The sequence below is a fragment of the Archocentrus centrarchus genome, chromosome 16 (assembly GCF_007364275.1).
Source record: "Archocentrus centrarchus isolate MPI-CPG fArcCen1 chromosome 16, fArcCen1, whole genome shotgun sequence".
Lineage (NCBI taxonomy): Eukaryota > Metazoa > Chordata > Actinopteri > Cichliformes > Cichlidae > Archocentrus > Archocentrus centrarchus.
The window spans coordinates 914,191-939,898 of record NC_044361.1 but is presented as its reverse complement, the minus strand read 5'-3'; the positions used below and the strand labels follow the sequence as shown (position 1 = coordinate 939,898).

Here is a 25,708-nt window from a genome sequence, read left to right as displayed (position 1 = left end):
TTCTCTTAAGGAAGAGTACAGGGTGCAGCTTGACACATGCAAATATGCCTGACTGTAAGACTGTGAGGATGTCCTAAACACACAGACCTGCTAAACGTCAGGAAAACAATGAAATTATTCAGCTGCAGCTCTGAGGGGTTATTTTAATAACAGATTCATGATCTTTAATGTGTGGATTTACTGTAATGATTGTTTACACACTTTAAATGTGCACAAGTCTAGAAATGAAATGCTAGAAAAAAACTGCTTGTCTGATAAATCCAGTTTTATTTTGACGTCGCCTTCATGTTTTATTGTGTTGTACCACCAAGCACCGTTTCCTCCGCGATGCTGGGACTTGAAATGATTCACAGAGTTTGGCCTGATTCAGCTGGTTGTCATGATGAACAAGTTGATGACCCCCCCGCCTGCTGGCACAGTTACACAGTTAAATATTTTAACGTTTCAGTTCTGACAATAAGTGATTTTGATGCAGGCTGTGTAATAAAGAGGAGCAGAGCACCCCCCCCCCCCCCCCCCCCCCCCCCCCCCTCATTATTCACCAGCCTTCCTCTCAGGCACCTTTTCCCTGCAGTGCTCTCCATATAAAGTGGTTCTGCCAAACTAAATATGATGAAGTTGGAAAAAAGGAAACACTGGGCTATAAAAGGAAAGGGGAACATTTTAGATGGGCTATGGGGAATTTGAAAGAACCCCCCCATCCCTTTTTTTTCTCCAGTGTTTGAGCTGTGAGTCATCAGGAAACCCCTCCCACATGGCTTTCCAGAGGGGGTGTGTCTGTGCGTTTGTGCAGTAGCATAGTTCATTGTGGTGTGATTCGGTGCTTCAAACAGGAAAAATGTTGGTGTGTTTCCTGAAATGTGCACACGTGCAAAGTGCTGACCCCCCCGCTCCTGCAGGGAGCTGCTCCGGTAAACACTGCAGTCGCAGTGGACCGATCTGAGCTGTCGGGGTGTGCACGCTGCTGTCTAAAGCCCCCACAGCAACCGTACATACAGAACAATATGTTAGCAGGTTCCCTGTGAGGAATCGGGAATGCTCATGGATTTATTTTTGGAATATTCAGCACAGATCGCAGAAAAATAAAAAGTTAAGCAGCAGTTGCAATTTTGTGTCTGAATTTAAAAATCCACACAAACATGAGTTCACAGTCAGACTTTTATTTTTAATTTTCCAAATGCTAGAGAAACCACAGACTGGGAAGTGTCCGGATGGACGGATGAAGGGTTACATGAGGAAGCCATGAGCTAACGAACCTTTTAAAGCTGAGGGTGTGCAGTCAGCTCAGGGTGAGAGCAGCAGCTCAGATTTCCCTTTGCAAAGAGAGAAAAGGTCAGATACTGGAGCTGTGGTTTCTGTTAAAGTCTGTTAGAGCTGGTTGAGACTAAAACTGTAAATTAAAGAGAGACATCGTCACCCGCTGCTGTGTGGCTTTCCTTTGAATGCTGCTGCTTAGTTGTTTTTGGAGCCTGAAGTGAATATTTGGACAGGGGACATGGGGTTATCAATGTTAATGCTAGCATGCTTGGTTAGCAGCTAATGCTAGCATGCTTGGTTAGCAAACTGCATCCACAAACAGTACCGCTGCATTGTGTAAAGACAGATATGCAGCAATTATGTAACCACACAGTCAGCTCTATTATCTGCTGAATAATTTTTATAATTGTTCCAAAAGGTGTCAGAACCACAAACGAGTTCAATGACCTGAATTAGCGCACATGTAGCCGCACAGACACACACAGCCATAATAATGCTTAACTTACAGCCTTGTTATTCACAAATTTTTGTGAATTGGAAACAAATTCTTCACCCAAACACAAAGGTGGAGATTAGCCTCAGAGCCCACAATCTTATTTTTTTTGGAAACATTGTTTATTTCTGCTGTAAATCTGATCATTTTGGGTGTTGACTCACCTTTGGAGCGGCCTCCGGTGGCAGTTGGAGGTACTGCAGTTTTTGGCCCCTCAGCTGCTGCCTGTTTTAGTAACTGAGATCAGCCCAGAGAAATAAATACTGCTAAATCTCACAAACTATAATACAAACAGTTTTCTTCTGTCCATAGTCAAACGTGCTTCTGCTATAAAATGCTACATTTAAGTCCCACATTTAGGCCTCATAAAGGGCTTTTCTGGCTCTGGTCGCAGTAATTTTCCTTCGTATGTTGCAGGAAGAGAAGGTTAGGATTTCCTTCATGGGCGTACACATTGAAGCAGAGACTCAAAGTCCTGAGAAAGTCTTCACTTTTTTATTCCTCGGCGTGCTGGAAATGTGCACGCTGGCAGGCCTGACGACAAGGCCTTGGTTGCCGTGGCAACGGCATAGCAAAACAGGGGAGGAGGGGGAGGGACGGCGGGCTTTTTTCTCTCTTTCACTCCACGAGGCGGAGTCCGTTTCTTGTTACTGGGGTGGACAAAGATAGCTGTGAGTCATCCTTGAGGCTCGGAGCCGAGCCAGCACATTCCTCCTCCTCCTCCTCTGAGTTCTTGTCTCTATTATTCCCCCTCTTTCTCTTTTCCTCGTTCTCTGTCTCTCTCGTTTTTTCCATTTCACACCACCCTCTCCTGCTCTCCCCCATCTCACACCGTCTCCATCCAGAAGCTCCCATTTTGTGTGTGCCTCAGGATGTCTGTTTGGAGGAGAATTCCTTTAAACATTATTATTTTTACTTCCTTCATTTTTTGTTTACCGCAGTTATTTGTGCGCGGACAGAAATAAAAAGTGGTGTTGAAGCAAAAATAAAGCTTGAGAAAATAAATGTTTTGCTTTGAATTCATTCCTTGTGTGCAGAATTAAAACGTGAACTCTGCCCTCAGTCAGTTTGCACGTATTCCCGCTGGTATTTTTCTAAATATTAATATAATCTGCATTTGTTTGCTTATCTGTTGGATCAGTACCACATTGCTTATTCCCCTGCTGATTATGTTGTAAATATTAATTATAAGTTTCTTGAAAATAACTGCAGAGTTGCTCCACATGTGTCCTGAGCACAGCCTGTGAGGCTTTAATATTTATGCTTTTGCTCTAATTACAGAGTTCAGTTTGCATTAAGTAAACAGCAGGTGAACATGCACAGGGCCGTGGAGGCTGTAAATGCAGACATAGACGCTGCGTCTCTGTCACACATCGCAGGTGTTCAGGTGTAATTTTAATGCAGTTGTTTTCTGATTCCAGTTTACTGTTGATGATGATGTCGGTGCAGTGGGAAACAAAAACAGCTTTACAGTATTTAATTTGTCTGTGTTAGAGCTCCTCAGTTACAAACTGCGTACAGTAAAGGTGGTGCTCTCACCTCCTAGGAGCAGAGTTATGGTCGTGTATTTAATTAGCATTTTTTATGTTGATTTTTTTACTTAATTTCCCAAACGTGTTTGCTCGTTTTAGCCTCACTGAATGTGAGTCTGAGTATCATAGAATCATCTTTAACTTTTCATTGCGTTTTTATTGTTTTTTATTATAAGGGAAATGTAAGAAGTTCAGATTTGATGTTAAAGCAGGGACGGTCGCAGCAGCACCTGCTCACACACACCTGCACCTACAGACAAAATCACTGTTTATTTTTTCTCCTGTGTGGTTTTAATTTTTCTTTAAAATATATTTATACATATAAACTGTACACTAATATATATTTTAGTCTGAGTGGACTGAGGATGAATCAGTGATGCTTTTGTCTGTTTAATCCTGCTGTTCCTGACTTATTCTAAAATAATGAATTACTTCCCTTTTCCTTTAACTTCACGTCTTCATGATTCGTCACGTCTTCGTGGTTTCAGACTAAATGTTAAAAACTTCCCACTGTGTGAATTACAGTGTGTGAAAACACTGCTGCTCTGGGATCTGCACAAAAGCAAGCCGGCTGTTCTCACCTGAGGAGCAGCTCTTTAAAGCTGCAGCTGTAAATCAAATCAAAGTTCATATACACACATATATATAATAAATATATATATTCATTGCATCACTGCGCTAAAGCCTCTGATGAGGCTCATTTAATAGGCGTCTTACTGAATGTGATCCCATTGTGAGTCTTTGGTGCGGTGCTTCAAAGCGTTGCACAGAAGCTGACGGGGTTTTCCGAGCCGTCTGGGATTGTTGGGAGTGGCTTTGGGATTAGCTGTGTGACTGTTGAGTCCACTTTGGGTCACACTGAACTGTCTCAGCAGCTACAGACGTGCTTTCGAGCACTGTGAGCAGAAAATTTCCATTCAGCCTGTGACCTTTCTATTATCTGCACATCCAGCCTGGACATAAAAGATGGAGCCAGGGTGAAACCAGCCGTCGGTCGGGTTTTGAAACCTTTGCTGGGTGTGACTGAAAATCGAAGGATGCTGCACGGTGTCAGCTTATCAGTGACACACCCTAAACTGTACCCCTCTGCCCACAGCACCAGCGTTAAATCTATGACAATTAAACACGACTTAGAGCTTTTCAGTGAGAACATAAATGTGACTGTTTCGATCAGCCTTGCTGGTTAGAAACAACCATTTCTTCTCTGGGGTGGTCTGCTCGTCCCGTTAAAGGGAAGAGTTGCTGCAAATCAATACAGAGCCCCGTGCCCCCATCCATGCAGTATGAGGATGAGTCAGTGAGGATGAAGATGTGTGTACCACCTGCTTTGGTTATCATAATTCACCAAAGGTGAGATCCAGGTGTAGAGATGGTCTCCTGAGAGGTCAAACCGCAGGCCGCTGTGTAACATGAGGGATGGACTCTGTTAGTGACCTCTGATGTTCAGGGTCCGCTTTCATATGCAGAAATATGAAGGTGGAGGAGACCAAACCTACTTCATGCAGTTTATGAATGCTTCCTGTGACAGGAACAGAGGTGGGCGTACCTGCTGTAACTCGTGTGCTCTTCTCTTCATATACAGCAATGGATGTATTTTATACTTTTTATTGGGGATTCCTGATCCGCTGGGCCGATATCGGCCTCGCAGACCGATATTTAAACTGGCTTTTTTTAAACTTTCCACAACAAAACAAGGAAATATGATCGTTAACGTGGGTGATTAAGGCTGCAGAGGGCGGGACAGCGTGTCCCCCATACGTCACATACAGTGCAGCTGGTGTGTCTGTGTGAGTCTGTGTGTGTCTGCACGCAGCTCTCAGCTTCTCTTTAGCTGCTGTTTTATGTATGAAGAGAATACAAACTGCAAAGCAGCATGTTGATACAGCGAAGGCACGTCCATCCATTAATCCAGCGCTGAAGCTGATCCACTGGGCCCATTAGCCTTAATGAATGTCACAGCAACACACACACACACACACACACACACACACACACACACACACACACACACACACACACACACACTCAGCAGCGTTCATCTGCTGCAGAATCACAGCATTGAAAAGGTCCATTGGAGAGAATATTAACATCTACACAAAGAGCTGTGTGTGTGTGTGTGTGTGTGTGTGTGTGTGTGTGTGTGTGTGTGTGTGTGTGTGTGTGTGTGTGTGTGGAGCTGTAAACAAATGCATTTACAACTCAAATAAAAAAACACAGCCCTCGTTACTCAGACCTGTTTGGGTTCATGTGTTTTTTATGGGACTGCATGTTAATAAGCACTGTGGTGAACTTAAAATGTCCCACAATAACACAAAGCAGCAGCCATAGAAAGCGAGTTTCCTTCACACAGACTCACACAGCACCTCCTCAGGTTTATTATTTTACAGTCACGACAGAATAAATCGTTAAAACTTTTTACAGCAGCTGTCGCGTCTCGTTTTGCACGAGTTCCTGAACTCAGTTTGTGGGTCCAACAACTGCTGGAGGTGTTAATGCTGTTGTTACTGCAGTCGTCCTCGAAGGCGTGTCAGTCATAAAGTCGTTTTTCACACGAGTAAAACCCAGCGTTACTCCCACGTGGTCATTTACACACACAAAGGCAGTCTGCCCTTGAGCAAGGCCTTCATCTCCAGGAACTCTGCGATGTTTATCTTTATTAATTTTTAAAAACATGAATAAAAGAAGGTAAACACACAGGTGAAGTCCTGGTCATATCTAAGCAGCTGTTTTTAATAAAAAGTGTATAAAGTTTTTATCCCTTCAGTGAGTTTAACATAACAAACACACACACACGTGTACAACGATCAATTATTCAGACAATTTTTCAGTGAGATGCAAATATTTCAGAAAACTTTACCAGAAGTTTTGTGCGTTCTTCAATATTTGTGTCATTTTTTTCAGGTGGAGCGTTTGTGGTCTCGTCCTGTGTGAAGTTCTTTTTTATGTTTGTGTCCTCCTGGTTTGTGGGAATCTTTAAAAATAATTTCCTCAGGTCACTCTGTGACTCTTCCTGCCCATCAGTGGAACGCTGCTGCTTTGTCCTCTGTACATTTTATCCACTTTATTTATTTTTATTTGTTTATTTATTTATTCTTTCAGCTGTTTGTGTACGATGCATTATTGTCCCTACGCTCAGGATCAAGGTTGAGCTCTGTGTGTTTCTGACCGGCTGCAGTTCACTTTTGTGTTCTTGTTGTGTTGTTTTGTGCTCTGCAAAAAGACTCACTATGAGACGAATTTAGCAGCTGAGGATATTTAGATGTGACAGGAGTCGGAGATCAACACCAGAGCTGAAAATAAGCTGAGATTCACCAGCTGTTCATAAAGTTCGTTAATGTTGTGCCACAATATAAAAATGTAGCTTCAGTGTAACATGTTTTTCTCAGAGAGTTCTTTTAAGAGCGAGTCTGCATGTGAACCCTGCCTCTGCGTTCGTGTGCAGGCCCAGCCAGCATGCTTATTTGATTTGTGCTCATCAGAAACTGGGCGCTGCTCCTCCTCCTCCTCCTGCTCCTCCTTTTTTCCTTTTTTAATCTGAACAATAATCAGTGTGGTATGCTCCTTTGTTTTTAAGACATCAGTTTGAGTTTTCAGCGTTTTGCCTGATATAGCTGTTGTGCAGTTTCGTCTCTTTTCAGGAAGCGAAGTTTCTCTTTGAGCCTCTTGAAAATAATTACTGGGGTTTATTGGAAGCAGTAATAGATATTGATTACTGTGTTATAAACAGCATCTTATGAGTTCACTCTGTCAGCCGTGGGCTAACTTTGGTTTTAAGGCTATCTGTGTTTCCTTTTGGCTGCTTGTCCAGGAGCGGGAGACTGTCAGGTCTGTGTGAGCAGCCTGGGGGCCATCTCCCCCAGCAGATGGCCATTATTAGTGACAATGAAGACGGGCCCACAGTGCCAAATAGAATCATAGGAAGTCCGCTTCCTCCTCGGTAGTGCATGAACCAGCTATCCTGCTAACTGCCTGTCTTCATCAGCCCTCTGTCTTCATATTGTTCTTCCACGGGCACTTCTCTGTCTCTCTGTCCATGCAGTGCAGCTGCTGTAGAAATGTTAGTGAAGCTGTGCAGCACACAGATCCTCTTATAACACCTCAGGTTGTTAATGGGCTCTTGTGCAGTAACAGTACCTCACCCACAGCTTCACTAAGCACAGATGAGTGCTTATTATGACTGTGCAGCATTTACAGCTAATGCAAGGCAACAATAAAATACTGCAACAAATACACGAACCTTCAGATAGCTGACAAAAAATATCAGCTAAAATGTATATAGTGTTTTGATGTGTGTGTGTGTGTGTATTGATAGATATTTTATGTATATAGTGTTTTCTATTCTGTTTCATTCTTCTCTTCACTGAGCTGCTGTGATGCACACATTTCACCGTCGTGGGTTCATTAAAGTTTTGTCTTAAAAAATAACCACTTTAATTACATGGAAGGTTTTAAGTATAATAAACCAGTGGAACGATAAATGAATACATATTTTTTTAAAATGAGCTAATAAAATAAATTCCTTGAATTTAATTTTATATTCCTGACCTTCACGTGGAATGACCCGTGAGGTTATGACCTCCACAAAAATACAGAAACTAAATGAAAGCTGATGGACAGAAATTATAAATGAATTCATCTGTGTGCTTTTTTGATGGAGTTGATTCATTTGTTTCTGCATGATTTATTTTTTGGGTCACCTTTTTAGCCCAAACACATGTAAACACTTTTCTACAGAGTAACCACGACTACTTTAATTTCTAATTAACACAGCTGCAGCTACCTGTTTATAAATGATTCAGGTAATAAAAGGTTTTTAAATCACAGGGACCTGAAGTGACTGTAATTAGATGAGAGGATGGAGCGCTAAGCTAAAGCTAAGCTAAGCATGTTTATTTGGGCTTTCTGGGAGTCTGTAGGCATCAACTCACATTTGGAGCCAGCCTCCAGTGGCCATTAGAGGAACTGCAGTTTTTGTCTTATTCGCTTCAGTTCTCAGGACTGAATGTTTCCACTTGCTTTAAATGCAAAGTGAGAACTTCGTCAGCTCCAATAAAGCTGAAAAACAAAACAAAACACTATTGTGCTTCTGAAAATGGCATGCAAGGACACGAGGAGAAAAACGACTCATCAGCGGAGATGTGAAAAGATGGCAATGATACATAAAGTACCAAAGAACCTACAAACTAACGTCCACATCCTGTCGTCCTTCTTCACAGGAACGCCAAGAAGGAGTCTGACCTGGAGGCAGCCCTGGTCAGGTTGAGGGACCTGGAAGCCCTGCTCAACTCCAAAGATGCTGCCCTGAGCACTGCCTTGGGGGAGAAGCGAACCCTGGAGGCAGAGGTGAAGGACCTCAAGGCCCAGCTGGCGAAGGTAGAATATATTTTTATTCAAACTTAAGTCGTACGTGATTAATGTGGGTAGGAAGGACACACTTCATCATTTGAATCGGGCAGAAATGTTTCATTTACACTTTGGTACACTTTGGTTGTGGGGAAAATCCCACAACCAAACAAAAAAGTGGGATTTGCCCCCCCCCTCCAGGCTGTGATTTGGTACCGACTGTGTTTGAAGCACAGCCTGGAAATCCAAATGAGAAGAGAGGTGTCGGTCCAAGCGGCGTGGATATTTACCCCCAGTTTACAGCAGAAGTCGCCTTTAAATATCTGCGTGGATGCTTTAAATTCATTTGTTATGAACTGTTTGACGAGCAGTCAGTGGAACGTGGAGCCACGGCGTTCCCACGGCGTTCCCGATCTCAAAGTAAAATACCTCAGTGGAATTACTCATTTTATGGAAACGTTGCAGCAGTCCATTATGAATGAGGATGTGCTGGTGAGGCAGACCAGGTTGTTTCCTCTGCTGTTTGTTTTATCAATGAATGTCACTCTGGAGGTTGTGGCTTTGCTCCACCTGCTGGCCAAAGTGGGGAACTAAAAGAGCGGCTCACAGGCTGCCCCCTCGTTCTGTTAGGTTTGGTTTTGTGTGCTGACTCTCATCTCGTTTCTCTTCATTCCTGCTTCTCACCCTCCTCTCCAGTTGGAAGGAAACCTTGCCGATGCCAAGAGGCAGCTACAGGATGAGATGCTGAGGAGAGTGGATGCTGAGAACCGCCTGCAGACCCTGAAAGAGGAGCTGGAGTTCCAGAAGAACATCTACAATGAGGTTCCTGCTCTTCACCTTAACACTGCTATTTTTACTCTCAGGAATCTGTCCTACTTTTCATCTTTTCCACAAGATATCGATTTGCTTCCAACCTCCTACTTGTTGGTTTTGCATTTTCCCTCCAGACCTGTTTCTCCTGCTTCTGGTAATGCAGAGCAGATAAATGTGCACACAAAGAGCAGATATCAAAATGCAAGAATCATTTTTATTTCCCCAAACTGGCAACAGTTGTGCTTTCTCAGTGAGGAGTTTCTTAAAGATTAGTTTTCTGTTCGAAACAAGTAATTACTGCACAGTTTAATTGTATCGATTAATTAATCGATACAATTAAAACTGATGAGAGCAGGTTCCTACAGCTGGAGGCTTTGTTAGTGTTTATAGTTCATGTAACAAAGAAAAGGAACCAAAATCTGTCCTGTAATAAAGTAACCTGAGAAAGCCGAGTCGCAGCTCATCAGCACAGTTCGTACATTCGTTTGACAAAGAGAAACGTGCTCTTCAGACTGACGGGTTTATGCATCTTTACCGCTGCTGCAGGAGATCCGTGAGTCCAAGCGCCGGTTCGAGTCTCGCATGGTGGAGATCGACAGCGGGCGGCAGCAGGAGTTCGACAGCAAGCTCGCCGAGGCGCTGATTGAGCTGAGAGCGCAGCACGAGGATCAGGTCCGCCTCTACAAGGAGGAGATCGAGAGGACCTACAATTCCAAGGTACTCGACACGGTCGCCACCGAGAGTCGGAGTATTAAATAATCTTCAGGTCACAATAATTATCTCAGTGTATAGAAATGCTTCAGGTATTTTCATGTAAAGGGACAGTTCACCCTGCTTCCTCCACGTTCACTGTTTGTTGTGAGTTTTGGAGAAATCAGAAAGTTGTCTTGAGTATGAACTAAACAGCTCTTATTAATATCAAATCATAACCCAGTTATTGAAGAGAAAATCCACAAAGCTTGATGAGCAAACTGCACCCAGCGATCATATGGCTGTGCAGAAGCGTGCACATGTGATGCTGGTCCTGACGGGATGTAAACATTTATATCCTGTGCATAAAAATCTTTTTTCTTGTCACACCTGCACTCTGACGGGACTCACAGCTGAGCAACACGAAGACTCTCAGACTTAGATCTTATTTATTATTTCCGTTTCCTCAGAAACAGATGCAGTTTGTTTCTGATATATGGTGCTCATAAAACAGAAGACTACAGTGCATCCCTGTGCCTCAAAAAGAAGCTAAATTATGAATCTATGTATATTTATTATTATTGGTGGTGCTGGAACAGTCACACTAAACCTTTTAGGAACGTGTATGACTGATTATATGTTCCACACATCAACATGATGCGCAGCTTAAACTGTTCCCCTAAAAACACACAGAGAGCCGAGCGAGGGCTCTGACACAGAGGAGCTGACAGGAAGACGGAGGAAGAAATCATAAAAATAACATGCGTGTGGTCAGAAACTGTAATCTCCCTTTGAGCTCCAGGTGTGACAGGAAGTGTGTGTGGCAGCTGCACCGGGTTTGAGCTCCACGGTGAGGTGAACTGTGCTTTTCCAGGACAGCAGCTCTGGTTTCTGTGTTTGATGGTTTTTTGTAAAAGTTACTGTGAAATGAACTTTGTTTGGAGTACTTCATGTGAACTGCAGCGAGAAGCTGAGGGGCCAGACTCCTCATTGAATCAGTGCAGTGTTTCTGATGGAGCTAAGCTCGGCTGTTACCTGACCGCCTCGTCTCTCTGCCCGGCAGCTGGAAAACGCCCGTCACTCGGCGGACAGGAACAGCCACTTGGTGGGAGCCGCCCACGAAGAGCTGCAGCAGACCCGGATTCGAATGGAGAGCCTGTCGGGCCAGCTGAGCCAGCTGCAGAAACAGGTACGTGCAGTCTCAGCGTGTCAGTGGAGGGAATCCACCTGATGGATCCAAAAAAAGCTGAAAGTGTTTTTGTCTTCTCTCTGATTCAGCTGTCAGCGAGCGAGGCCAAGGGGCGGGAACTCGAGGAGGCTCTGACACGCGAGCGGGACCTGATGAGGCGGCGGCTGGAGGACAAAGATCGGGACATCAGCGAGATCCGAGCCCGGATGCAGCAGCAGCTGGATGAGTACCAGGAGCTGCTGGATATCAAACTGGCCCTGGACATGGAGATCAGTGCTTACAGGAAGCTGCTGGAGGGAGAGGAGGAGAGGTGAGGCTGTTTGTAAAACAGCTGTCGTAAAATCCAGCTGCAGAGGTGCCCAGAAGGCTAGAAGTCGTTATGGAAGAGAGGGAGAGCCAACAAGTCAGTGAAAAATGGGTTTGTAGGTCTAACGAGTCCTCCATAACCTCAGACAGGACCTCTGTGCTCCGAGCAGTGCAGTAAATAATCATGTAGAACCACTGCCGTCCTGCAGGGGGCACTTCATTTGGTTTGAGCTGCTTTTGGTTCTGGGCTGTTTGTCACTGGCTCCTTTTGTTCCACTTAAGGGAAATCTTACATAACAAGGGTGTAAATAAAGTACTTCCACCTTTGGGGAAAGAAAAAAATATTCTACTAGTTTCCAGTGTTTAAGGAGCTGCAGCACAGCTTTGGGCTGAGCTGAAAACCTGTGAGCATTAATGGATCAGCCAACATGAGTGCTGGCTGACTGGGACGAATCCCTGCAGCCAGGTGCAAAGGTGCACAGGGCAGAAGGAAGGTACGCCCCAGACAGGTTGGCACTCTGTTAGCAAGCACACTTGGAAACAGCGGGAAGAAAAAGAAACAGGAAGAAAGCTCCAGCAGATCCAGACTCAGGGAGGGGCAGCCATCTGTTTGGGATGAGAAAGATGAGACAACAAACGGGACAAAACAGAACTAACGGCCTGCAGCCAGACACACACGGGAGAACTGACTGACAAAGTTTATTTTCAGCCACAGATTTCTGAATGAAAGCTCAGTTTGTTGCTCAGTCTCATTCAGTTTCATTGTAGCCCAAATCAGATTTCTCTTCCTTAACTTAGATGAGTGTGTTTTTCATGACAGTTTGAACAATATAACTCAAATCTTTCTGAAATGGGATTTGGGCCACTGCAGATACTGGCGGGTTTTTTTTAATGGGACCTCAAATCAAATCAAAATTCATGCGCGTCACTCTGGAAAACCCACTGCTGTCCACGGGCTCCTTCTCAGGAAGCTCTGACCCGGGTGTCTCTGAGATGCTGACAGATGAAGGTTAGAGCAGTGTTTCAGCTGTTTCATTGAAGCCGTTTGTCCACACACACTTGCATGCAGCAGTAGCAGCCATTCCTCTGCATACAGGCGTAAATAAGCTGAATCCTTATCCTGGTCCTCTTTGACACCTGCTCAATCAAATCTGAGATGGGGTCAAATGTAAACAGTAATGCAAACAGCCAGCAGAGGGCGTGAAGGCGTGCACTGTAAACTTCACCTTTCTGCATTTGTAAATATGGTCTATAAATGATTGTCATCCCATGTTTGGTGCATTTCCTGTTTGCGACACTTAAATGATTCATTCATTGACTTTCTGTACAGCTTGTTTACAGTTTAGTTACTAAATATGGATTGAAGTGTTTGAAAAAAGCGCAGCTAGTAGATGATAACCTGCAGAAGTTAGGGTTAGGTTGAACAGCTGTTTCTTCTTTTATGAGAAACCTGCTGCTCACTTTCTTTGTAACTCAGGAAACACCAGAGCGAACTGACTTTGTCTGCATCCTCTCCCTCCATCTTTCCCCAGGCTGCGTCTGTCACCCAGCCCTCCGCCCACAAAGGTCACAGTGATGCGGACCTCCGGCTCAGGCCACTCCCAGACCAGCCGGGTCCTCCACTCTTCTGCCGCTGCCTCCAGCAGCCGCAACTCCTCTGGGACGAGCACCTCAAAGAAGCGCCGGCTCAACGACAATGACAGCGAGACCTCCAGTGTGACAGGGGGCGCTGTGACCAAGGCTCGCATCAGTCAGCACGCCTCGGCCAGCGGCCGCATCACCGTGGACGAGGTTGATATGGATGGGAAGTTCATCCGTCTCAGCAACAAGGCTGATGAGGTAGCTGAGTTTATGCATTGCTACATCAATACGTGTAGCTTCATGTTCACCTTTTCAGCCTTTATATATTTCCAGGGTCTTTTTTGTGAAGCTTTGTTTCTGTCCACTCATCATCCCCCGATTTCTCTCATGCAGGACCAATTGCTGGGTAACTGGCAGGTGAAGAGGCAGGTTGGGAATGCCGCCCCCATCATCTACAAGTTTCCCCCGAAGTTCACTCTGAAGGCTGGAGGGACTGTGACTGTAAGTTTTCTTTATCCTTCGTGGCCTCTTTTTGAAATGATTCTTTTGCCCTCTGATGAAGCTGCGATGCTTCGATGAGGAGGCGCCGCGAGCACGGAGGCGATGACTTTCTTCTCATCGTTCCTGCCAGTCGCTCACGCTTCGGTCAAAATGTTGTGAAGGAAAGAAAACACTGAATATCAACACAATCATTTCTGTTGAAATCTTTTTAGCAGCTTTGAGGGTCCTGTTAGGTATAAAGGAACTAAGAACAAAAGGGTGGATGCTTGAACCAAGGAGCTGCACCAAAGCTCAGTATGAGCTCCATTAAGGGTTGTTTTGAGCTGGGAGTCATGCAAAGCTGCTCTAGTCGAGCCCAGAAATAAAACATGGAGCTGAAAATCAGCAGAAGGTCCCTTTAAGAGCTTTTTATGATGTTATTAACAGAAACAGCTCAAAAACAGCAGAACTGCATTCCAGTTTTAAATGTAACAGGAAATGAAGATGAGTAGAAGTTTGCCTAAGTTCACCTCCCCTGCTTCCATGTGCAGTACCTGCACTGGTTCCCTGTAGTTTACAAACTCTCTGACCTTTGACCTTTTGACAGATCTGGGCTGCATCTGGTGGTGGAACCCACAACCCACCCACTGACCTGGTGTGGAAGAGCCAGAACTCTTGGGGCACCGGCGACCTCCTGCAGACCATCCTGATCAGTGCTAGTGGAGAGGTGTGACTCTGCATCTTAAAGGTTTCTTCTTCTTTGTAGCTGCAGACACTTCACCGCTTATTTGATTTCCCACCAGGAAATGGCCATGAGGAAAGTGACCCGCACCCTGTTCAGTGACGACTATGAAGATGATGAGATGGTAAATTCTTCTTCTGTTACTGCACAAAAACTGTGAGCAGAAGGATGTTAGTCAGAGTCTCCGTCCATTAATCGCATCATTTTATTATGTATGTCATTCTGATGAGCCCATGAATGCACAGGTGAAGGTGTACTAAGGTTATAAGTCAACTTAGGAAGTAGATTCATTTTCCTCATGCACTTCTGCACAATCTGACTTCTTTTTGCAATGAGAGGAGTCGCCCCCTGCTGGCCATTAGAAAGAATGCAGGTTTAAGGCTTTGGCTTCACTTTTCTTTTATACCCACTCTGTAGTAACCTGAGCGTTCATGTAGGTGAGTAACTGATGTGTGTCGCCCTCTGCAGGGAGCTCACAGCACAAGTGGTGGAGACAATGAGTACAACCTGCGCAGCCGCAAGGTGATCTGCGACTCCTGCGGGCAGCCGAAGGAGCGCGGCGGTGCCTGCGGCGGTCTAGCTGAAGGCCTCCCGGGACATTCCTACTTCATGGGCACCAATGAGCCCAGAAAGGTACTCTACAGTTAAAGCATCACAGCAGTAATTAGACAGCATCACTGAAACTGTATTTTAGGGCTAAATAATAGAATATTTGGTTCTATTAGTGATAAAAAATGTTTGCAGAGAGAGACTGAGAGTACTGACAAAAAGTGCAGAGAACACGGAGAACATGTGCAGTTATGCTGCTTATGTGAATTTGGACTTTCCTGTTCCACAATAACACCCAGATGTTCCACATGTTCTGGAGTTCTGTTCTTTAAGATGTGAAACAGACATCTGGCCTGCGGCGTCTGCAATCAGTGTATTTACTAATCAACAAAATTGGGGTTTAAATCTGATCCAAGAACGCAAATACTTCCTCTGTTTCCCAGGAATTATTTCATGGCAAAAATGGAAATTTCTGCATGGATCTGCATTCATACAGAATCTATATGTAGACACATATGATGTGCTGCAGAGCTTTGGAAGTTATAGAAATAGTTTGTTTTAACTGTGCAGACCCCAGCTCAGGGTGGGAATTATAATTAGCTACAAACACATAAAATCACTGGTCATAGAAACAAGAAAGACAGTACAAAAACTGCAGTTTATCACTACATATATTCAGTCTCATGTACTACATGTAGTACATGAGACTGCAAAATGAACCCAAATGAAGGCAATTCAGTTTTATTTATATAGCACCAAATCACAACAGTTGCCTTGAGGCCCTTTATACTGTAGGTAAAGACCCTCCAATAGTACAGAGAAACCCAACAGTCAAAACGACCCCCTATGAGCAGCACTTGGTGACAGTGGGAAGGAAAAACTCCCTTTAACAGGAAGAAACCTCCATCAGAACCAGGCTCAGGGAGGGGGGGGGGTCATCTGCTGAGGGGGGAGAGACAGAGATTAATAATAACTAATGGTTAAATGCAGAGTGGAGTATAACCAGACTAAAAAGAGGTGAATGAAAAGAAACACTCAGTGCATCATGGGATCCCCCCCAGCAGCCTAGGGCTATAGCAGCATAACTAAGGGAGGGTTCAGGGTCACCTGATCCAGCTCTAACTATAAGCTTTATCATAAAGGAAAGTTTTGAGCCTAATCTTAAAAATAGAGAGGGTGTCTGTCTCCTGAATCCAAGCTGGGAGCTGGTAAGAGTAAGCAGATGGCTGTTTGAGACTTTAGATTGAAAATCCTGGATTGAGGTGGAGAAAAGGAGACCGTAATGGATCACTGTGATTGGCTTGGAGAACGCAGGCAGGCAGATGATTGGATGACAGAAATGGTGTTGAGATTTGGAAAAAGGTAAATTTGACAGATCTTTGATACTGAACATGCAGATACATTGTATCAATCTTTGTTACTGTAGACACAGTAAATATGAAAACTAGTCATCTGCTGCTTCAGTGCGTTTGGTGTATCGGCTGAAATTTGAAGTGCTTTGGGACTTCGAGCTGCTTCTTCCAGTTAACTTAAACTGGGGGGGGGGCTTCTATCAGAGGGTACTGAAGGAAATCAGATTTGAATTGAGATGTGATGTTTACACTTACAATGATGACGTTCAGCTGCAAGTTCAGCTTCCAGAAATAGAGCCACAAATCCCATTTTAACTCCTCATAACTCACCTGTATTAATGTGTGTTCTCAGCAACAGGACATTAAATGAAGCATTCAGTGTTGAAATATTTAATGTTGCCGATCTGTCGTCCTCAGGGCCGGATGAAGCCGGAGAACTGCTCCGTCATGTAAAAGCAGGCAGCACCTCACCTGAACCCAGCACCTCCTGCAGCCCACAGGGAGACTCGTTTTCTACCGTCGGGATGTTTATCTTTATTTTTTATACGATTGTGTCTCGTTTTGTATTCGGATTCATGTGCAGGTTAGATTTGCTTCGAGGTTTGGGCAGAGGGCGCAGGATCATATTCGGCTTTCAAGTTTGTATCTTCAGCTTCTGTTGCTGCATGTTTGCTGTCTGCTTACGCTGCTCTCCGCTCTGCACGCACACAGGTGTGCACACGTGCACAAACACGCACACACACACACACACACACACACGGGGCTCCAGTGACCAGTGCTCGAGCTCAGATCTGAGCCGGGGTTCCACATTGAACGGCCGGGCTGTCAACACTGAACACGCACAGCTTGTGGACCCTGTGAGGAGGCAGCCGCAGAGGCTCGCTGTCTCGCCTCTGCGGCTGCTGATCACGTTTGTCGTTCTTCATTTAAAGACGATGTTTCAGACGTATTTCTCTGAGCAGTATTGAGCTGTTTTTCTGGATGAAATGTTGCAGGAAGCCAAAGTGAAAGCTCAGGTTTTATCACCTCAGCCTTAAACAGACGCCGCGTCGGTACGATGCTGTCGGGCAGCTGTGGCCTCACACACAAAATGAGTGTTTGAGATTAATATGGCCGCACAGCTCGCCCCCCAGGAATGTATTAATTATGTTTTTGAATGTTTAAAGAAATAAGGGAATTGCTCTTGGCTTTAAACGTGTTGCTTTTTTTTTTGTCAAAAGATGTTTAATCATGATGGGAGAGCTTAGCATTGAATTTGTACCTGGGGGGTCAGGTACTGTTTTATATAAATGTGGTGCCATACGTAGAGTCTATATTTGTAGGCTGTTTGAGGATTTGTGGCCTTTTTCGCGGCTCGCGTGCTTCACGCAGCAGTCCTGTGACTGTCAGCTGGACTCGATCTGTGCTGCTCGGAAAAACTGGTCATAAGGGCTTTGAATTCTTTCTTTCCTCTAAGCTTTTCCAACTTTGCAAATCCCTCACTTAAAGTTGGGATCTGAGTCAGACTGAGGGTTTGGATGCAGCTTTGGCTTCATGCACTGCTTTTATCGAGGGCCTCGCCAGTTATGCACAGCAGGTAGATTTGTAATGTAGTCGGCAGCTTAAGTCATTTATACTCCAGTGGAAAGCATATCAAAGCATTTATGGAAGATACTTGATAGCTGTTGTGGGTTTTTTTCTATTGTACTTAAAAAAAAAAAAAAAGCAATTTCTTCTGCGTTTGAACTTTTTTTGAACAGTTCCCCTTAAATCAAACCCGTATCCTTCAGCCTGTGATGCTGCGTATCCGTGCAGATTGTTTTGGTGTGATCGCAGGTTTGGGGGGGGCGGCTGTCCGACTTCTCTTGAATACAGTGGAACTCGTCTTGTGGTGCTCAGATTGCTAGAAAACATAAACTGTGTGTTTGTCCAGAAATGCTGACAGTAGTTTGATGTTGGAGCTGCTTTCTGACTAACAGACGCTGCAGTGATGCAGGTCCTGCACGCTCACACCAACGTTTGTGGACTCCAGGTCAGGATTTCTGGAAAGACACATTCATGCTTTTTTTTTTCTTTTCTTAGCTCCAACATATTCAAGAGAAGGCAGCTGATCTCCACAACTCCACCAGAGCATCGAACGCACAGAGAAGTTACAGGATAGATAAACCTGAGTGTTTGAGGATGCTCTTTAAGCTGTTTGATCCTCAGACCGACATCTGCAGTAGTTCTCATATCTACATGTAAAGTTCTGACACATGATAACTGTAGTTATATATTCACACCCTAATGCTTCCATGCAGAGCAGGAAGCTGGTGGTGAGGGGTTTCATTATGCACACCCTGAGAGGTGCTCAGGTCCTGGTGGAGGTCTCATGAACCCTCTGAAGGATTAAAAACTTCACCCAAAGCCATTAATGCCAAAGTTTCTTGAAGTGTGATTTGTTTCAGATCACGATGTTATTAAAGCCACACAAGCTTTTTTCTTTTCTAAAATAATGCTGAATAAAACTTATTTTTTCCAGTCAGACTGTTGTAATTATTCCGTTGATATTGAAGATTATAATTCAAGCCCACAGATGAAAAGTGCACATTTTTAATTACATCATATACACACAAATTCCCACAATTACATTCAGATAAATGGTCTTATGTAGAAAAGCTGCACAATATTGCATTTAAAGCACAATGTGCATTCAGCTGCAGGAGAATAAACTTCACAGGTCAGTATGTCTGAATATGCCGGCATCTCTGAGGCAGCGCGGCCCATCGGCCAGTTATAAATGATCATTTCAGCTGATCAGAAACAATCAGGTAAGCCCTTTAAATGGGGACAGGAAGCAGTGCCACTAAAACCTGATGGTGGGGAGGTCAGGGTGAAGCTGGGGGCAGCAGCACCGGAGGCTGCATGAAGTCTTGAGTCTGTGGAGAGGGTCGAACCTCTGAGAATATAAAGATGAACTTTGTGCACCCAGAGTCTCCACAGGTTTGTCCAGGGGTGGAGACACGGTGTGGAGCTCACACCTCCTTGATGTTCCTATAACCCAACTGTCAAGTCATCAGTCAGCGTGCACGATCCACTTTGAGCTGCATTCTGGGTAATCTCAATAAGCTGATGTATAAGGAACGGGTTCTGGGAGCCACAGAGGCGAGGTTTGTGTTTCTGGGCCTGCTGACAAACAGGCTGCGGCTCGATGCAGGTGAACCATCAACTGCAGGCTCAGGAGACCCGGCCTGAACAGCTGTTGACTACACAAGTTGCATTATGGGTAACGGCGGCACCAGGTTCAAAAAATGTGACAAGTTTCTTTTTGTGTGAAATGGCCCTTTAAACCTACACAAAGGCACTGCAGTGATATGTATAATGCTGCTTATTAACGATCTCTGTACTCACAATGATCCTTTAACATGTATTAATAAACACGAGGATTTGATACGGCCAGAACTCATCTCTGTATGTACAAAGCAGCAGCAGCGAGCTGCACTTAACAACATGAATTATGGTAAATGTGCGAACTTTGGCTTCCAGCTGGTAAACAAGAAAAATCTTTGGATTTACTGTAAAAAACAGAAACATTTGTTTTGCTGTCAGACATCATTTCTTCATCCAAAGCTGCCTGTTTAAAAAGGGATGCTGAAAATGTGATATCCTGAGACTCTACTAAAAATAAAATCCCAGGAAAACCGGATGAGACCGAGGAAAAAAGGGGCCGTTAAAAATGCATAAGCAGCAAGCGAAGGGTGTGGAAAACAAATCTTTGAGGCTGTTTACGAGAGTTCAAACGTTCCCACGTCGCTGCTTTAAACCATCACACCTTCTGCTGGGTTCGGCCCCCAGGAGTTCAGAGCAGCTGAGGCCCCGCGGGCGGCACCACACCAGCCTCCCTCCCTGCAGCATGCTGGGTCCAGTCTGGATGACAAGTCTGTGATGGAGACGCGAGTACCACTCTACGCCCACAGGGGGGCAGTGTTTAGTTGAAAGGAGGGCATCCTCAGTAAACAAAGGTTTGTCTGCGGGACAGACGCCTCGCCGCTGCTCTGTGGGGGGGTCTACAGCTATGACTGCCAGAGAAAATCTGCTCTTTCTTCATCAACCCCAGAGCGAGGAGGAGGAGGAGGGATCAACTAGCTCTGCTGCTCTGTCACTGATGGGTCCCCCTGGGGGAGGGGCTTGGGGGAGGGGGGGCGGCGGACCGGCGGCAGGTCATAGTGTCCCGGGATGTGGCTGTTCACGGGGAGGTCGTAGTGGCTCTGGGGGTCCTCGTGAGGGGCGTGGCTGAGAGAACTCTGACGCTCTGAGGGGAAAAAGAAGTCACTGTGAGGACCAATCAGACGAAGGCAAACAGCCCACCTGTTATCCTACAGTTTCTAATAAAACCATCAGTGCAGCCAGGCCTGGTGCTCTGGACTTCACTGGAGGAGTTAGCTCAGTGTTACAGCTCTGTGCTCAGGCCTTCATAAAGCTCACGCTGCACCCGCAGCTTACATCTAAACAAGAAAATCAGCTTTAAATAAGAGTCGAGCTCGCAGAGGTGGGCGTCCTAAACATGAAAATATGAGCAAATAAACTAAAAACAGCAGTGCAGCATCACCATGTAAATACCATCACCAGGTGCTGTCTTCTTCATTAAGACCTTTATTATTCCTTTACAGCAGAGCAGCCTGACGCTGTGAGCGTGCATGGATCCGTTTGTCGTGTCACTTCATTCGTTATTACCTGCACATTTATTGAGGCCTGTGTTGTAGAAGAAGTTTTAAATTTTCACCGTGCTGCTCAGAATCTCTCCAGTCATTTTTAAGGAGCTGACACAACATCAGGTTCAGTTAAATGACTGCATTTGTCTGGATCTCTACTAGGGCTGCATAAAACGATTATTTTAGTAATCGAGTATTCTATCGATTATTCCATCGATTAATCGAGTAATCGGATAAGAAATACTTTTTTTATTAACTTCCGTACTGCAGTTTTTCGCCGTGTGAACAAACAGCGGTGAATGGAGCAGCTACAAAGTTCTCTTTTCTTCACCTTAACACTTGCTGATCAGGTGCTTGATGAAGGACCTCCAGCTGTTTCACAGATTTAATGGTGGTTACTAAAAGAAAAAGCTGCTGTTTTGGACGCTGGAAAAACGTTTCCTTTTTCACTACTTGAGCTCACCGTCACAGCTTCGTCTCTTTGCGCTTGCGCAGTTAAAACCGCTGCCTGCTATGAGTGTTTTGAAAAACTAGTGGCTGTGGGAGCCATGGCGCATGTGTGAGTAATGTTGTAATGCTTTGTATTCACAAGCATTCTCGAAAATACGTTTCTACTGCAGGTCTATATTTAGTCACTAATAAGGGATTAAAGTATAAAAAATATTTTGAAGGAGCCCCTCGGTCCTGGGGGGCGGGCCTTCCGGTACCGAACCATCGCTAGTGCTAATGGCCCGCGCTCGCTAGCAAACCAGTTGTGGTAGCTACAGCTGAAGTAAAGACAAAAATAGCAGCTGAAATTCTCAGCGAGCACAACACACACAGACACACAGAGAGCAGTGGAGGCGTGGAAATGCATGTCAGCGACAGTTGCCACCCGTCCGGTAAAGTACGGAACACGGCATGTTACGGAGCCGTATTCCACGGAGTCCCGTAACATACGGGGTTCTGTGTTTTACGAGACAGGTGGCAACTCTAGATGATCCACTCTGTGTGAAAGGAAATCCATCGCAGCGACGGAGAGCTTTTTAGAATGTGTGTGTGTGTGTGTGTGTGTGCGTGCCTGATTCACACTCCAGTCCAGTAGGTGGCGGTAATGCAGTTCTATGTTGGTTTGCCAGCCACCAATAAACCCACAAAAAGACGACGGAGCACTAATGCTAGTGAGGAGCGCCGCTTACACCGAGACAGCTGAGCGCTGCAGAGTTTAAACGAAGCATCGACACAGTAAATTTGTGTCGATAATTTTTTAGAATCGATTTAATCGAGTTAATCGATGAATCGTTGCAGCCCTAATCTCTACTAATATTACAGCCGTCTGTTTCAGGCACAGTGAATGCAAAGAACTGATTTCACTGAGAAGAAAGGCGAGGATGCCGTACTTTCATGAATCTAAGGATCTGATTCACCTGCAGTTTATCTGTTTGCATTACCAGTGTCCACAGCACAGTAAATCCAGGGAATAACATCCCTGGCTTCCTGGTTTTCCTCTCCCTGCCCTTCCTCTTCCTCTTCCTTTGGTCTTTTGTTTGTTGCAAACGATGTTGACTCATCAGTCCATGACCAGAGGAAGTCCGTCCTGCCCAGCTGTCCAACAGGCCAAAGTCCTGCTCTAAGGTTTGGCTGATAAGGATCCTAAAGGAGTTCTTTCTGCCGGAGCGGGTGGTGCTGTAGTGCAGCAGTTAGCGCTGTAGCCTCCTGGTTCGACCCACAGCTGAGGCTGTTGTGTGCGTTTGCTCCGGGTACACCAGCTTCCTCCCGAAAACGTGCATATGAGGTTAATTTGTGATTGATACATTGATTGATGTGAGGCAGATAAAGTGCTGTATGAGTGCAGGTATCAGCAGGAAGACCTAAATGTGAGCTTTCTTTAATCCTGGGCTCTCTCAGATGGATGAATGAATGTGGGCCAGTTTAATCAACCCTGTCACAGCTCTGAAACGCTTCATTTATTCTTTTATTTTGGAATCAGCGGGCCCCAGTGTGATTTCCTGTTTGTATGTGATCGTGAATAATTAAAACAAAATACGCCCGTCACACTCTATTAACACCGTTATCACATGAAAAACAGATTTAATAATTATGTGGCCTTGACCTTTGACCTTGACCACAGTGACCCTATATACAATCCCAACCTTGCTTTGGTCATAACCCAAACACCCATGAAGTTTGGGGAGTGTAGGCCGAACGGTTTTGGACACATCGATGGATATCAGCGCTCCATGGGTGATCACACTTTCATATATAAACTTCAGCAAAATTATGACCCATATAATAATAATAATAATAATAATAATAATAATATGGATAAATGTTATATTTAGTCTGCTGTGAGGACCTGCAGGAGGTCTTTAGTGTTACTCGCCTCTGCGTAAGGTGGCCGTGCTGAACGGCAGCGGGGGGGTGATCTCGGTGTAGGCGCGCTCTCTGGGCACGGCCGACTTCATCTCCATGTAGCTGCTCTCGGGGGGGCAGAAGGGCAGGCCGGGCAGGTCTTTGATGGTGGCGTACGGATTCTCGCTGTTCAGAGAGCTGCTGCTCACCGCCGCCACATCCTTCAGCTCTGCAGGAGGCAAATATTGAGAGATTAAACTGCAGGTGAAGTGTGGGGACAGAATGGAGCATGATTGAGGGTATTAAGGTGTAAGCTTACTGGATGAAGCATTCACTGCATGCATCGGTAAGCAGCTCTTTAAAGCTGTGAGTACAAGGACTTCGTGTAACTGACATGAAACTGAATTTGTAGCAGTACGAGCCTGAGAAGAGGACAGCACTGCTTCAGGAGCTGCAGCCTCCTTTATAAAGTACTCAAACTGTTTCTTTTTCAGTATGAAGGGATCAGGTTTAATAGATGTGCTGAATCTGCTGAGAAGAATGATGCGATCTCCCAATAACTAAATAATCCAAAAACCACCATCAGACCGTCTTATTACTTTATGGAGTGAAATAATAAACAACATGCTGTCATTTTCACCAATGTGACAGCATAGGTTAAAGGTCAAACACAGGAAACAGGAAGTTTTCTGCTTGTTTGATGGTTTCATTGTTTAGTGATTCACTGACTTCTGCAACAATCATGTTTCTCAGTGTGTTTGCACTGCAAGGACCCCCCCCCCCACACACACACACACACACACACACACACACACAGCCTCCCAGATCACACATTTACATGCATCACTTTAACTTCTGCTGAGAGGGACCAAACACAGCTGAGGATGATGTCATCAGTAAACAAACAAGCCGAACTTTATTTACACAGCATTGGAGGTCAGGCGTGAGCTGCCTCAGAGGCGGCAGCAGAACAACGATGCAGAAACTAAAAGTTAAAAAATGAGAGTGAAACAGAAGCTTCGCTCCTTCGTGTGGGCTCAGTTCCACCCCCACGGGTGTCTGAAGGACAGTCACCACAATCCTCTGGGGACCACGCTGGTGGCCTCACTGATTAACAACAGCGCCATCTACAGGCCAACTGTATGAATAAAGACTGAAAGTCATCCACATCCAACTGTTCAGCAGGAGGGAGCAGCAGGAGAGAAAATAAGGTGATAAACTACCTTTGTTGTAATATTTTCCGAGGCTGGCGCTGTAGCTGTAGCTCCGATCGATGCCAAAGGCTCCTGTTAACAATAAAACACAAATCAGACGTCCTGATTTTCCTTTATAGCCAGCTAATCAAAAGCAGATAAACCGCTGTGGAAGCTGTAAAATCAATCCCAGGTGAGTGATAGGTGCTGGCAATGCAACTCTCACCTTTTATGAAGTCCTTACTATTTTTATAGTCTCCTATCAAGTGTGCACTCCTGACTAGGAAATGTGATGGTCGATAAAGTTTGGGCAAGCAGGAACCATTTAAGCTTCCTGAGGTTCTCAGCAGTGCGTGAGTGTTTCTCTAAAGAACCTGAGAAAGATTTTAAATCTAAAAATCTTCTGCAGCCCTCCCAAACCTTTAATCCTGTTTCCTTCATTGTCACAGAGTCACTTTAATCTCGGACAGTTCAGCGCACTGAGGTCGATCCTCCATTATCAGCTGTACTTCTGATGGCCACCTCTACGTTTGAGCTCATCAGCACCAGTGAGCAGCTGTAACAGAGGCTTCGGATCACAAACAGAAAGCCATGCTTCTCATTCACCGCCTGTTTTTATCGGCAGATGGCCATAAAGTACTGCTTCACAGTTAGAGCAGGTAAAGTCCTGTCTCTTTAAGGACCCCTCCCTTAAACCACACTGCGTTCTGATTGGCTGCCCCTCCTAGCTTCTGCAAACAGCCCTGCTTTCTTGTTGCCATGGCTCTGGCTGTGCCTGAGATGACCACATGAGGAAATCCACGTCGAGCTGATCTTATTGGCACAAACTCACAAGAAAATGATGGAAACTAAAATGTAAACGAGTCTGCAGCTTTAAATGCACAGATTACTTTACACACATTTATCTCATTATTTAAATATTTAAACTATTTAATCATCTAACACTGGAACATGAGAGAAAAAGCATAATAACACCTTTTAAGTACCAGTGCTTTAGTCATTACTCATTCACATGTAAATATTTAATCCTGAGTATTTCAAATTAAAATCTTTTATTGTAAATGATGGCTGGTGCTTCACCTGCAGTACCTTCACTGGCCACCAGAGGCTTGCTGCATGGTTTAATAAGGCTCATCTCCATAAAGTTGGCCTTTGTAACATTAACATGGGGACTGACTCGCCTTTGG

At 44.9% G+C, this 25,708-nt stretch overlaps 2 protein-coding genes across 3 annotated transcripts in view; one reads left to right on the top strand and one right to left on the bottom strand.

The window, feature by feature from the left end:
• Positions 1-17,083, top strand: part of LOC115793844 (lamin-A-like) — a 29,976-nt gene extending 12,893 nt beyond the window's left edge. For both annotated transcript variants that reach the window (XM_030748989.1, XM_030748988.1), the window contains 11 exons: positions 8,499-8,655; positions 9,322-9,447; positions 9,985-10,155; positions 11,192-11,317; positions 11,407-11,627; positions 13,156-13,462; positions 13,598-13,705; positions 14,292-14,411; positions 14,488-14,550; positions 14,895-15,059; positions 16,745-17,083. In XM_030748989.1, the coding sequence (XP_030604849.1) occupies positions 8,499-8,655; positions 9,322-9,447; positions 9,985-10,155; positions 11,192-11,317; positions 11,407-11,627; positions 13,156-13,462; positions 13,598-13,705; positions 14,292-14,411; positions 14,488-14,550; positions 14,895-15,059; positions 16,745-16,780 (1,600 nt within the window). In that variant the 3' untranslated portion in view covers positions 16,781-17,083. The remainder of the gene's footprint in view (positions 1-8,498; positions 8,656-9,321; positions 9,448-9,984; positions 10,156-11,191; positions 11,318-11,406; positions 11,628-13,155; positions 13,463-13,597; positions 13,706-14,291; positions 14,412-14,487; positions 14,551-14,894; positions 15,060-16,744) is intronic.
• Positions 17,084-20,427: 3,344 nt separating this feature from the next.
• The window catches only part of LOC115793883 (platelet endothelial aggregation receptor 1-like), a 151,321-nt gene continuing 146,040 nt past the window's right edge, over positions 20,428-25,708 (bottom strand). The window contains exons 31-33 of the mRNA XM_030749049.1: positions 24,552-24,614; positions 23,360-23,557; positions 20,428-20,597 (exon numbers count right to left, since the gene is read on the bottom strand). Of these exons, the coding sequence (XP_030604909.1) occupies positions 20,428-20,597; positions 23,360-23,557; positions 24,552-24,614 (431 nt within the window). The remainder of the gene's footprint in view (positions 20,598-23,359; positions 23,558-24,551; positions 24,615-25,708) is intronic.